The following is a 12734-nucleotide window of genomic DNA, read 5'->3' on the forward strand; positions in this document are numbered from 1 at the left end:
AATACTTCATTGTAGAGACTACATTTTGTTGATCCATTTTGTTGATGGATATTTGTCTTGTTTTCACTTTCTGATGTTTATGAATAATGCTGCTATGAACATTTCTGTGCAGTTTTTTTATATGAAGGTCTGGGTTTTTTTAGTGATTCCACTGCCTTTTTAAATAAAAATGACATTACAGCTAAATAAGACTCCCACATATTCCTCCTGCTCAGCACCTTCTCTCTAGGCCCACGAAGTACCTGAATTGCAGACAAGATAGCTGAGATCCAGATAGGAAAGGTGGCTTCCTTGGGCACACAGAGCTAGGAAGTGGATGGGGTCCTGCATCCAGGTGTCTTCCTCCCAGCTTCAGTTCTTTACCAACCAATATGGAACTGTGAAGGCCAGAGAAGACCTAAAGCCCACAATGCACAGATTTGTAAAGCCTTGCAGGCTTTTTTCTATTTATTCATTCTTCTGTTTTATCACTTACAACAGTGTGGTCTGATCTGAAAAAGAAAGAAGAACATAAGAGTTAGAAGGTTCCTTCGACAATTTTTTAATCTCATCGCCTGGTTATACAGGTGAGGAAACTGAGGCTCAGAGAAGTGATGCAACTTACCACCCAAGATCACACTGTTAATGGTGGAGCAGGAACTGGAACTCTTGTCTCTGTTCCTCATCCCTGGTCCTTGTCTGTCCCCTGGATAAGCATTTGTTGCCCAGGAGCTAGCTGTGTGAAGGGAGTTGCAAAGTTATTTTGTGTCTTTTCTTTAATAGAATCCTGTCACAGGGCTGCTGTCAGCCAGCCATGAGCAGAAGGATGCCTGGGTGCGCGACAACATCTACAGCATCCTGGCTGTGTGGGGACTGGGCATGGCCTACCGCAAGAATGCCGACCGCGATGAGGACAAGGCCAAGGCCTATGAATTGGAACAGGTAATGGTGACTGACAGCCATATCTTGGCTGTTAAGCACATTTTCCTCAAGAAAACCAAGGAGGAACTAGCTTTGTGTGTAGAACTGTTGAGATGCAGGTCTCTCTTCCATTTCTGCTATACAGTGTTTTAGAGAGGCATTTATATGGTCTCCACCTCACATGCATCTTTCTGTTTGAGACATTTTTCCCCTCCATAAAATAATGACATCAAAAATCATACCAAGGGGCTGGGGTTGTGGCTCAGTGGTAGAGTGCTCGCCTAGCATACATGAGGCACTGGGTTCAATCCACATAAAAGTAAAATAAAGATATTGTGTCCATCTGAAAGTTTAAAAAAAAAAAACACACCAAATAGGAAATGAAAACATTCAAATTTCTAACTCAGGAGTGTTGATTTGCCTTATGAGCTATATTTCTCTCACACATTTTATCAATTTTTATACATATTTTTATATACAAGACATCATTATAAACTAAATGTGATTATTTTTAAAAAGTCAGCACATCAGAGCTATACATTCCAAAGTATGTACTCTTCAGGGTAGCCACATTGAAAGAATATTTATCCAAACATTATTGCCACTGCTTAAAACATTTTTGAAACTTCACTTAAAAATAACTCTAGTTTGAGTCACTCCAGGAAAGCAGTCTTATTTATTCATGGTCACCCTTAGTTTCACAACAAATTGATATTACACAATTTTTGTGCCTGTCATTCACCATACAGCACAATGAAGTCCTTTTTTGTTGGTGTTGTTTCTCAAAATCAGAAACCAAGATACTCACCAAAGAAAGATTTGTCATTAGTGAGTTTGGAAGAAAATGTTCTGCCCTTAAGCATGGGAGGTATTTTCCAAATATTTTGATAACATTGAGATAGGGAACACTGAAATATAAAAGTATAATTCTTTAAGCATGAGAGCCTTTGGGATTTATCTTTACAAAGATACTTCTGTATGTATGTGTCCTTAGGATTGAACATGCATGCTAAGCATACACTTTACCACTGAGCTATATCCCCAGGCTTAGGATTCACCTTTAATTCATACATTTCTGGATGACTCTCACAGCCAGTGGATCGTCAGGTCTTCCAGCTTAGTGGGTGCTTGTTTATAGCAACCAAAGTGGACATAAGTGGCAGGCAGCATGAGGGCAGCTTTGAGAGCCATGAGGAAACTAAGAAAGAAAGCTTATCCGTGGGAATAAGGCTTGTATTTGGTCAGAAATGCTGAGTGTAGGATGATGAATTCACTCAATTTTGGGGTTAAGGCAAGTTTTAAAATCTGGATACAGAAAGCATTGAATTGTCCTCCAAAAAGGCTGAGATTTACGTAAGGAATCATTCATTTATTAGTAGAATAATTTGACGTGAATGTCTTACAAATCTCCTGTCACCTTTTGAGATAAAACCAAATTAAAGCAGTATCCAATCTCTCTTTCTCTCTCTCTCTCTCTCTCTCTCTCTCTCTCTCTCTCTCTGTGTGTGTGTGTGTGTGTGTGTGTGTGTGTGTGTGTGTGTGTCTCATACTCAAACATACACTCTTTCTCTCTCTATATCCTATTTGGGCTGGGTTACGGTTGACTGGATTTGTTGCTCCTTGATTACCAATAATGAGACACAAAAAGGACACAATTTTTCATAGTTAAATCCTTTTATTATTTGATAAATGTGGTTAATGATATCTCCCTTCATGATAGAAAAAAACAGGATGATACTCAACAGGAACACTATTGCATTTTGGGTTCATTGTGTGTGTGTCTCATGTCTCTTAGGGACTCTTGTCTCTACTCACTAAGTGCCAGCAGCTCGCACCTTTGCCATGATGATTAAAATACCTCCATCCCATATTTCTAGATACTTTCTTACTTCCTGGAGATGGCAGTTATAACCCCCAGTTGGGAACCACTGTGCCTCTGCCTAATGGAAAATAAATTTTCTTTAGTTGGCATGGACAGTGGGGAGTCAATTGACAGATGTTTACACTATATACACTGTAGGAAATGTTAATTATAACAATGCTAATTTTACCTGATAATTATGAGATAACATTTTCTGCCTCAATAGAATTCATGATATAAATTCAGATTATATTCTAGAATCCTAGGATTTTAGAGGCAGAAATTCATTGACAGTGAACTTTTGAGCCCTTTTACTGTGTCTTCCCCTGCAAATCATATATGTTCTGTAAGAGAGGATATACTCATGTCCCTGGGTGGAAACGTCTTTCCTCCAGGCTACTTTGGCCTACAAAATATCTTCTGCTCAGCCACTCATGAAGTTGTATAGTGTTCTTAGCAGACCATGTTCAGACCAGTCCTTTATTTATTTATTTATTTTAAGTACTGGGGATTGAACAGACTGGTCTATTTAAATGGGCTGAATTGTGGAGAAGATGGGAGGCAACATAATGGACTGGATAAGAGCTCAAACTCTGGCTCCTGAAAGTCTGAGCTCTGTTCTTGCTCTACCCCTTGTCAGCTGGAAGACTTGAGCAATATTACTTCAGCTCTCTTAGCTTCAGTCCCCTCATCTACAAAGTGGGGTAATAATGCTATGTAATAACCTCATAAGGCTGGGGCAAAAATTTGAGATAATCTAAGTGTTTTAAACAATGCCTGTATGTAATGTCTAATTGATTAATGTAGTAGTACTGTTATTATTTGTAATGATGATAATAGCAATCAGTTGTAATACATCACATTATTAAGAAACATTGGCTACCACTCAAATTTTGTAAGAACTTTACTCAATAGTCCAGTAATGGTGTCACAAATGGTTCTTTTGGTGTAATATCATTATTTGGGGGCAGGCATGGTGGAGTTAATTTATCTTTAATATACAAAAATAAATTACTGTGAAATTTGACATAAAATTACCAAGCACCAGGTTTATAAAAATTGTGTTTCTAAAATGTCAGTGGGGAGTCACTGAATTGAACAGCCAGAAGACTCTATCTGATCTAACCCTTTTATTTGAGAAAGATCACTTCGTCAGAATTTTTCTTTCTTTGCAATAGAGAAATGGCAGACCACTTGAAATACTCATATATGTATATGCCTTTTCAGGGAAGTTGCCGGGCAGCACTAGCTTACCAGCCACAGGAAGGCCCAGGTTTTCTGTGAGCGAGGAAGCCAGGCCTGATTACTGACACCACTTTTATTTCCACAGAACGTGGTGAAGCTAATGCGAGGTCTACTCCAGTGCATGATGAGACAGGTAGGTGGAATGTGCAGATGTGTGCTCGAAGAGCATCTGAGTGGGCATTTTGTGTCATTTTAATTGTGACAATTAACTTACTTGGTGTGTTTTGAACTTTTCTTCTCAAGAGGGAGAGAAATTTAAAATATTTTGCCATGGTCTCACAGAACACTGTTTCTGAGAATCTCTTTTGAATAATTACATGTGTAAAAGGAAAACATTTCTTTCAAAAAATTAAGAAAATATATTTTTTAAAAAGCCATTTGTAAGCTGGGCATAGTGATGCATGCTTGTATTTCCAGTTACTCAGGAGGCTGAAGCAGGAGGATCACAAGTTCAAGGTCAACCTCAGCAATTTAGCAATACCCTGTCTCAAAATAAAAAGGTCTAAGGATGTGGCTCAGTGGTACACTGGGTTCAATCCCCAGTGCAGGAGAAAAAAATTTTTAAAAGCCACTACTAGAAAGCTATGTGCTCTATCAAGTTTGTAAAGGGTATGTTTTCATTTGAGATGAAGTGTTTGAGTTTTTAAAACTTACCATTACTATTTTCTGGTAGTTTCAGTGAGGGGTAAATAAAACAATTGGCTGAACATGTAGTTTATACAGAACATTATACTAGAATCTACACAGATTCAAAGATAAATGCAATCTAGTCCCCAATCCTCAGTCAGCATGTTCAAAGACATACTTGCTCTTTTTCTTTCAACATTAGGAAAGGAGAAGTTGAAATTTAAACAGGTCCTCTTCCTTCGTTGCCTCCTTGAGTACCTACTATGTGCCACAGCTGGGTTTCTATAGGCAAGAAACCCTTTGGCACGACCCTGATCTCTGCAGAAATTGTTAAAACCCCTTGGGCTGGAAAGTTTGCCATGAATGGGCTGGAAGAATCCATAGCACAGTCCCTATGTGTATTGCACACTAGCAGCTGCCTCCCATCCCTCTGGCTTCCAGATGTAGCAGATAAGAAGTTTAGCTCCAGTTGATTGGCCTTGGGTGACCTATGCCAGCCATGAACCTGTGTAGCTATGTGGAGCCAGCTTGCCTTCTCTCTTAGGTGGACAAAGTGGAGAAGTTCAAACACACTCAGAGTACCAAAGACAGTTTGCACGCCAAGTACAATACCTCCACCTGCAGTACCGTGGTGGGTGATGACCAGTGGGGCCACCTCCAGGTAGATGCCACTTCCCTCTTCCTCCTGTTCCTGTCCCAGATGACTGCGTCAGGTGAGTCAGGGCCATTTAAGCCCATTATTTAGAAAGTGACAATCCAGAAATGGAGGGGACAATGTCAATCTGTTTTGCTACTACAACAGAATACCTGAGACTCAGAAGTTTAAAATACAGAAATATTCTCACAGTTCTGGGGTCTGGGAAGTTCAAGATCAAGGCATTAACAGGTTCAATTGTCTGAGCTGCATCCTCTGAAGGGGAGGAATGCTGTCCTCTCATGGCAGAAGACAGAAGGAAAAGAGAACTGAATGTTGTGTAAAGCTTCTTTTTTAAGAGTCGAATCCCATTCATGAAAGAGAAGCCCTCATGGCCTAATCACCTATAGGCCCAACCTCAATACCAGCAGAACAGCAACACTGAATTGTGGAGGGGACACATTTAATCCATAGCAATCAGTATTTTAAATGAGCAGTTTATGCAAAGGAAAAGCATGTTCTCTGATAACACATGCCACTGTGTCTATGATAGGGCAGGGAGTGTGGGGACCTTGTCTGTGACCTGCAGATAGGACAGTCTACCTCTACCCAGACACTTGCAGGATGAAGGCTGTTGAACCAACTCTGTTAGCTTGTTGCTGTGGAGCCCTCAGCTTCCATCCTGTCACTCTCCTAGTTCCTGGAGCAACTTAGAGCAGTTCAAATACCTGCAGACAATCTCATGCCTGCTCTTAGACTTTTTTTTTTCCCAGGATTAGTACCTCGTGCCTTCAGCTCTCCCTCTCACTACCTGGTCACCCTTTTCTAAGATACATCCTCCTTTATCTAAGTTATATTTGAACAACACCATTCCCTCCACTCTTTGGGGTCCCCAGAGTGGGCTGAGAAGCCCATAGCACCTATGCTGTGAGGAGGCCTGCAACTTGTCAGTGGTATACATTGTTCCTGGTGAGCCAGAGCCACTGGCTTCTATGACAGGTGAAATGCCAGGTCTTCAAGCTCCAGGCTGCAGCTGTTTTTCACATACCAAATAGCCTTTTTCCCATAGGAGCGTCCACTAAGGATGCTTCCCAAGTTGGACTGACTCTGTCTCAGAGTTCTCATCACTAGTCCACTGAACTGACATGCCTGAGGCCTCAGACTGCAAGTGTGAAACTTGAAAAAATAGTCCCATAAATCAGTAAGTAATATTTTTGTAGCTTTGTCAATAAAGCACATGCTGATAAAAAGTAATTTTTTGTTATGGAAGTTAATGAAAGTTAATATGAGTTAATATGAGTTCTCACTATAAATATTTCAGAAAATGTGGCAAAATACAAAGAAAAAAAATTACACTGCCATTTTTCATTTAGATATGTCTCCTCCACATCTTTTTTCTATGCATTTTTATATAATAAGTGTTATATTATATACATAGTCATTTATTACATAAAAAGATAGTCCAATGCCCCAGTTATAAAGCAGAAAGAGGAAGGAAGGAAGAGAGGGAAGGGTGGGAAGAGGATAGGAAAGAAAGAAAGAAGGGAGGAAATAATGGCATTTCCCCCATAATCTTTTGTTTTTCCTTTTTTTTTTAGTTGTAGATGGACACAATACCTTTATTTTATGTTATTTGTTTTATGTGGTGCTGAGGATCGAACCCAGTGCCTCATGCATTCTAGGCAAGTGCTCTACCACTGAGCTACACCCTTAGCTCTCCCCCATAATCTTACAAGCTCTTCACAAACATTATTTAGTAACTTTATTAATGGGTATACTATAATTAAATTATTCCTTTATTTGTTTTGCTGTTATAACTAATGTTGCAATATCAACTTTAATTCCATCTCTATTCCTTCTGAAGATACCATTCAAAGGCTATGTATATATATTGCCATTTCATTTTCAGTCACTGGTTGTTTAGCTTGCTAGTTAAATTCTCTCATTGATATAAGAGCACACATCTTATAGTATTCATACCTGCTTTCAGAATTCAAACTTAAAAAATATATGTGTTTTTTTATATATAGTCGACTACATTTCAAGGGCTAAACAAAAAAACAGTTTTCTTGGTCACTGCCTATTACAGTGAGTAAGGCAGCTGCCCCAGCAGGTCCTGAGAGCTGGGCTTCCCAGAGGAGGAAGGGCCTCTGGGGACTCTACTTGCCCTATCTGCCACTGGGGAAAAGTACTCACCCTTTCCTTTGGCTCGCTCAAGGATAAGTACAGTACCCTGGTTGTTCTGGCCTCCAATCCTTGCTTTGTTGCAACCTTTTCTGAACAAATCCAATTCGTGCCAGAGGGCCCATACCTTCTCTTTCAACTCTTTCTACCCAGTACACACACATAGATGGAGCCATTATTTCCTCCCTTCTTTCTTTCTTTTATATCCTCTTCCCACCCCTCCCTGCCTCTCTTCCTTCTTTCCTCTTTCTGAGATTATGTGGAAGTGACACAATCTCACAGCTCTAGTCTTGCTAACCCTTTTGCTTATCCCCAAACACCCTGTCTCTCAAAGAATTCTATGATTTTTTTATGATACCTCAGACTTACTTTTTGATGCCATAATAAGAAAAATGAAAATGAGGGTAAAAGGATTTGTTTCCTAGCATGATATTTGTAATTTGTAACTAGCAGCTCTCTTCACAACATAACTTCAGTCAGACATTATGGTATATAGCTGTAATCCCAGCAACTCAGGAGACTGAGGCAGGAGGATCACAAGTTCAAGGCCAGTCTCAGTAACCTAGAAAGTGCCTAAGCAACTTAGCAAGAGAGATCCTGTCTCAAAATAAAAAATAAAAGGGCTGGGAATGTAGCTCAATGGTAAAGCACCTCTGGGTTAATCCTTAGTATCATAACGTTATTATTCTCTTTACTAGGCTTACGTATTATTTTCACCCTTGATGAGGTGGCCTTCATACAGAATCTTGTTTTCTACATAGAAGCTGCATATAAAGTTGCTGTAAGTATCAACACTGGTAGCTACCTTTTTCAGGTGTGCTGGATGTCAGAAAGGAAAAAAAAATCATAGAATTCTTTGAGAGACAGGGTATTTGGAGCTACACAAAAGGTTAGCAAGACTAGAGCTGTGAGATTGTGTCACTACCACATGTAAATGTACATTTTTGTCCTGAGATACAGTTGTGGGCTTTTTTTTTTTTTTTGGAACACCCCACACTTGTTGTCTGAATTATTATGCTTATCTTAAATAAGACCCTAAAATGTCACAGGGGATATATATGTACAGGCCAGCCTGAGTCAGGCTGTAGAAGTGGCAGCATTGGCACCTTGGTAGGATCTGGGGTGCCATGGGGATCACCTTAGCCAGTCCACAGGCAGAGGGACCTGAGCTGGGGCATAAACAGGTATAAAGTCCACTTCCTCTGGGCTTCTGTCTGGCTTTGAAGTTGGAGCCTGATGCACTTCTAGATGACAACTGAACTATGCAGAGCAGTTGCAGCAGTTAGGAAAGGCAGGTTGGTTTTAAAAAATGTCACTATGGCTTAAGGAATGGTCAGCATACTTTTTCTGCAAAAGATAGGAGAGTAAATATTTTCGACTTTGTCAGGCCCTACAGCCTCTGTTGTGGCTACTCAGCTCTGCCTTTGTAGCGTGAAAGAAGCACAGGCATATGTACACAAATAAGCATGGCTGTTTCCAAAATAAACTTGGCAAAAACAGGTGGCAAGATTTGATCCAAGGACTATAGTTCACTAACCCTAGGTCAAAAGCAGCAATTCTCATTAAGGGGCAATCTTCCTCTCAGAGGGTACATTGAACAGTGTCTGAGGACATTTTTTGGTAGTCGTACCTGGAGAAGAAGGTACCACTGGCATCTAGTGGTTAGAGGAGTCCAGGGATGCTGCTAAACATCCTATAATGCTCAGAATAGCCCCATAAAACAATTATCTGATCAAAATGTCATTAGTAGCAGAGTCGATAAACCTTGGTCTAAAGAAACTTGAGAAGCCTTGGAAAGATAGGCCTTTAGTTGGACCTTAGGTGATAAGTAGGGTTTAGTTACCCAGAAGAGAGGAAAAATGGTGTTTTGAGTGTAGGAATAGCATGAGCAGTCAATAACACAGAGGTAGGAACAGGATGAGTTGGGAGGGGAGGTCAGGGTGCTTCAGGAAGAGAGTGCAGAGTAAAGGAACAGACTTAGGGTGAAAATTGACACTGGAAAATAAGGTCAACGAATGGGCATGAAGTGGGCAGAGGCCAGATCAAGTAGAATATGGCCATGCAGAGAGAGAGATGGATGATATCCACTAAGGAAGACACCATTTGTCATTTTAGACTCTGAAGTAGAGGGCTGGATGGACCCAAGAATTTTTTGAGGATGAGCACATGGCTGTGGGGTTGAAGTAAAGATGGATTTGAGCAAAGGAAGGCTCAGACAAGAAGAATAGTGAAGGAAAGATGCCCAGGCCCAGCTACAAGGCCTATTTGCAGGGAAGGATCTAAAGTTGCTTTAGTGTATCCAAGTTTTAGTGCTCACATTTTACAAATGATCCTCTTTGGAGATTGAAAAATACTGACATTTTGGTATTGATCTTATTCTTGTTGGATTATAATCTTTCAATAGTGCATTACTGGGGCTGGGGATGTGGCTGAAGCGGTAGTGTGCTCACCTGACATGCGCAGGGCACTGGGTTCTATCCTCAGCACCACATAAAAATAAAATAAAGATGTTGTGTCCACCGAAAACTACAAAATAAATATTAGAAAAATTCTCTCTCTCTCTCTCTCTAAAAAAAAAAAAATAGATGCTGTTTCAAAACAGCATCTAGTACTTAGATTTTAAATGCAAGTATTCATCATTCATGTACATGTGTATGGAGTCCTCTGTGTGACAGAGTATTCTGAGCCAATTCACGTTAATTGGTTTTTAAACACCATGTATGTTCAGTGATCTGTGCCTCACTTTTGACCTTGGCTCCAGTCACTGAGGTTTTTGCCCAAGCGGTAATGCTAAAAATAATTCTTAAATTATTTTAAATGTGTTTGTTGGCTTCAACTAATTATAACCCATGCATCAGAGTTTCTTTATTCCATCTTACAATTCAATATAAGTTCAAAGGCATTCACTAAATAGAAGAGCAGCAGTTTGATTTTAAGGTGAATAAAATATTTTGTTCTCTACAAATCAAGAGGTTTTTTATATAAAAATTAATACCTTTTAGAAATAAGAAATTTGAGAGTGCTTTGGCATGCACTTTTGTTCCACTTGAGTATTTTCTTCTAAAATCCTACATAGAGGTCACATGAACTGAAATTGAGGAGGACCAGAGTGTGAGTATATAAAGCCATGAAGTTGGGGGCCTTTGAGAAGACATACTCATATTTCATTGTGCCTGCAGTGACATGAGGGAATCATCTTCCATAGCATGTCTCATATACCTCTTTCACCCCCTCTGATAACTATCTTTTTCTCCCCCAGGATTATGGAATGTGGGAGCGTGGTGATAAGACTAATCAGGGCATTCCAGAATTGAATGCAAGCTCTGTGGGAATGGCCAAGGTGACAGTCCTCTTGTTTGTTCCTTCCTCTGGGTGTTTTCATTGCTTTGCTTGGGTTCTTCATTAGGAGTTTGAATTTAATTTGATTAGCACATTTTTAAAAATTCACCGTAAATATGTGAAATTCAAGTGGCCCATGTACCCCAGCCAATTGAAATTATAGGTCAAGAAAGTAGGTTTCCTGTGCTGAAATCTGCATGTGTCCAAAAAATAAGTGTGCCCCATCCTTTTTGTCTGTCGTGATCACCCATGGGTCAAAGCTCTTGATCTTGTTTTAAGAAGCTGCAGGCATGATGTCCAGTCTAGTGAAGGTTGAAGAATATGAGCACTTTGTAAGTTGAGCTCACAAATTCAAATCCACAGGATCAGACAATAATAACAAGTGAAACTGACCATATAGAAAAACATTGGGAGGAGGGGGAGTATTGGGGATACTGGAAACTTTCCCTAAAAGTATTCCAATATTCTAATTCAAACTTATTTAGAAAATACTCTTGAAACCAAACGAAGCTCACCTGTTGGGTAGATTACGTCTGTAGGCCACCAGTTTGCATCTCTTGCTGTAGACATTTTAACATGCCTCCTTCCCTTGCTGTTTTTTAAGACCAAAGTAGATTTTTTGGACAGAGTGAAGGCTTGAGTCAGAATTTTAAAAGTAATAATAAATGTGCTCTGTTAAGTATATTTAGGTAAACTGACAGAAAACACACTTATTCCTAAAAGAATTAACTTTCTAGAGTTTGTCTATTCTTCCCATGCTAAGGGGTGGGAGGGAAAGGGAGGGGGCAGGGTATTAGCAAGGATGGTGGAATGTGATGGACATCATTATCCAAAGTATATGTATGAAGACACGAATTAGTGTCAACATACTTTATATACAACCAGAGATATGAAAAATTGTGCTGTGTATGTGTAATAAGAATTGTAATGCATTCCGCTATCATTAATTTTTTAAAAAAAATCAATAAAAAAAGAATTAACTTTCTGAAGTACCAGATGTGCTAATGGTAGAAGTTCACTGCTAAAATAGGTGAAAGAGAAGCCAATTATTAATCTAGCCCCCCAAATACACATGTGTGCGATGATATGAATTTGTTAAAATTTCAGTTTATGGTAGAATGCTAATTTCATTTTAGGAAATGTTTTCCTATTTTCTCTTTCTTGTTCTTGGAATTAGCAGCAACATATTGGAAATCTTTGAGCCACTGAAAATGAGTATAGAACATGACCAGAGGACTCCTTAACTGGATTTTAAAAATGTGTTTCATGGCCTTTGGGAAAATATGATGCTAGATTGCTTATGAAAAAGGACTGTCAGATATTGGAATGTGTGTACATTAGAAAAAAAGTAATTCATGCCTGTATTTGTAGGCAGCACTTGAGGCAATTGATGAACTGGACCTTTTTGGAGCCCATGGAGGACGAAAGTCAGTAATCCATGTCCTGCCTGATGAGGTTGAGCACTGCCAGGTAACAGCTCAGTCTCCTGAATTCTAGAAAGTAGGGAAGGAGAATCATGGAGGAGAAGACCTGAGCTCTTATTTAAATTCTCCACCTTTCTAATTGACAAACTCATTTGAATGTTGCCTTGAATCTAAGGTTGTGGTCTCTAGATACTGTGTCTATTAGTGCTTCTCCAGGTTAAACCACCTTTTTGTTTTTTCATTTAGTCTATTCTGTTCTCCATGCTGCCAAGAGCATCGACATCTAAAGAGATTGATGCTGGACTTCTTTCCATTATTTCTTTCCCCGCCTTTGCAGTGGAAGATATGAACCTTGTGAATGTGACCAAAAATGAAATTATTTCCAAGCTCCAGGTAAGCATTGGTTACACTAGTGCTCTTCCACCCTTTATTAAATGCCACTTTCACATGATGACATGAAGTAGGAGTAGCTCATTTGTGAGGTTAATGGCTTGTTTTATTTAAGTGGACTCATGCTTTA

The 12734-nt window shown here is 39.5% G+C and overlaps 1 protein-coding gene across 7 annotated transcripts in view; it reads left to right on the forward strand.

The window, feature by feature from the left end:
- Positions 1–12734, forward strand: part of Phka2 (phosphorylase kinase regulatory subunit alpha 2) — a 69854-nt gene that overhangs the window by 19882 nt on the left and 37238 nt on the right. For all 7 annotated transcript variants that reach the window (XM_021720733.3, XM_078035060.1, XM_078035059.1 and 4 more), the window contains 7 exons: positions 763–921; positions 4092–4139; positions 5178–5346; positions 8150–8232; positions 10711–10791; positions 12162–12260; positions 12461–12607. In XM_021720733.3, coding sequence (XP_021576408.1) covers positions 763–921; positions 4092–4139; positions 5178–5346; positions 8150–8232; positions 10711–10791; positions 12162–12260; positions 12461–12607 — 786 coding nt within the window. The remainder of the gene's footprint in view (positions 1–762; positions 922–4091; positions 4140–5177; positions 5347–8149; positions 8233–10710; positions 10792–12161; positions 12261–12460; positions 12608–12734) is intronic.

This window comes from Ictidomys tridecemlineatus, chromosome X (assembly GCF_052094955.1).
Source record: "Ictidomys tridecemlineatus isolate mIctTri1 chromosome X, mIctTri1.hap1, whole genome shotgun sequence".
In the NCBI taxonomy this organism is placed as follows: Eukaryota; Metazoa; Chordata; class Mammalia; order Rodentia; family Sciuridae; genus Ictidomys; species Ictidomys tridecemlineatus.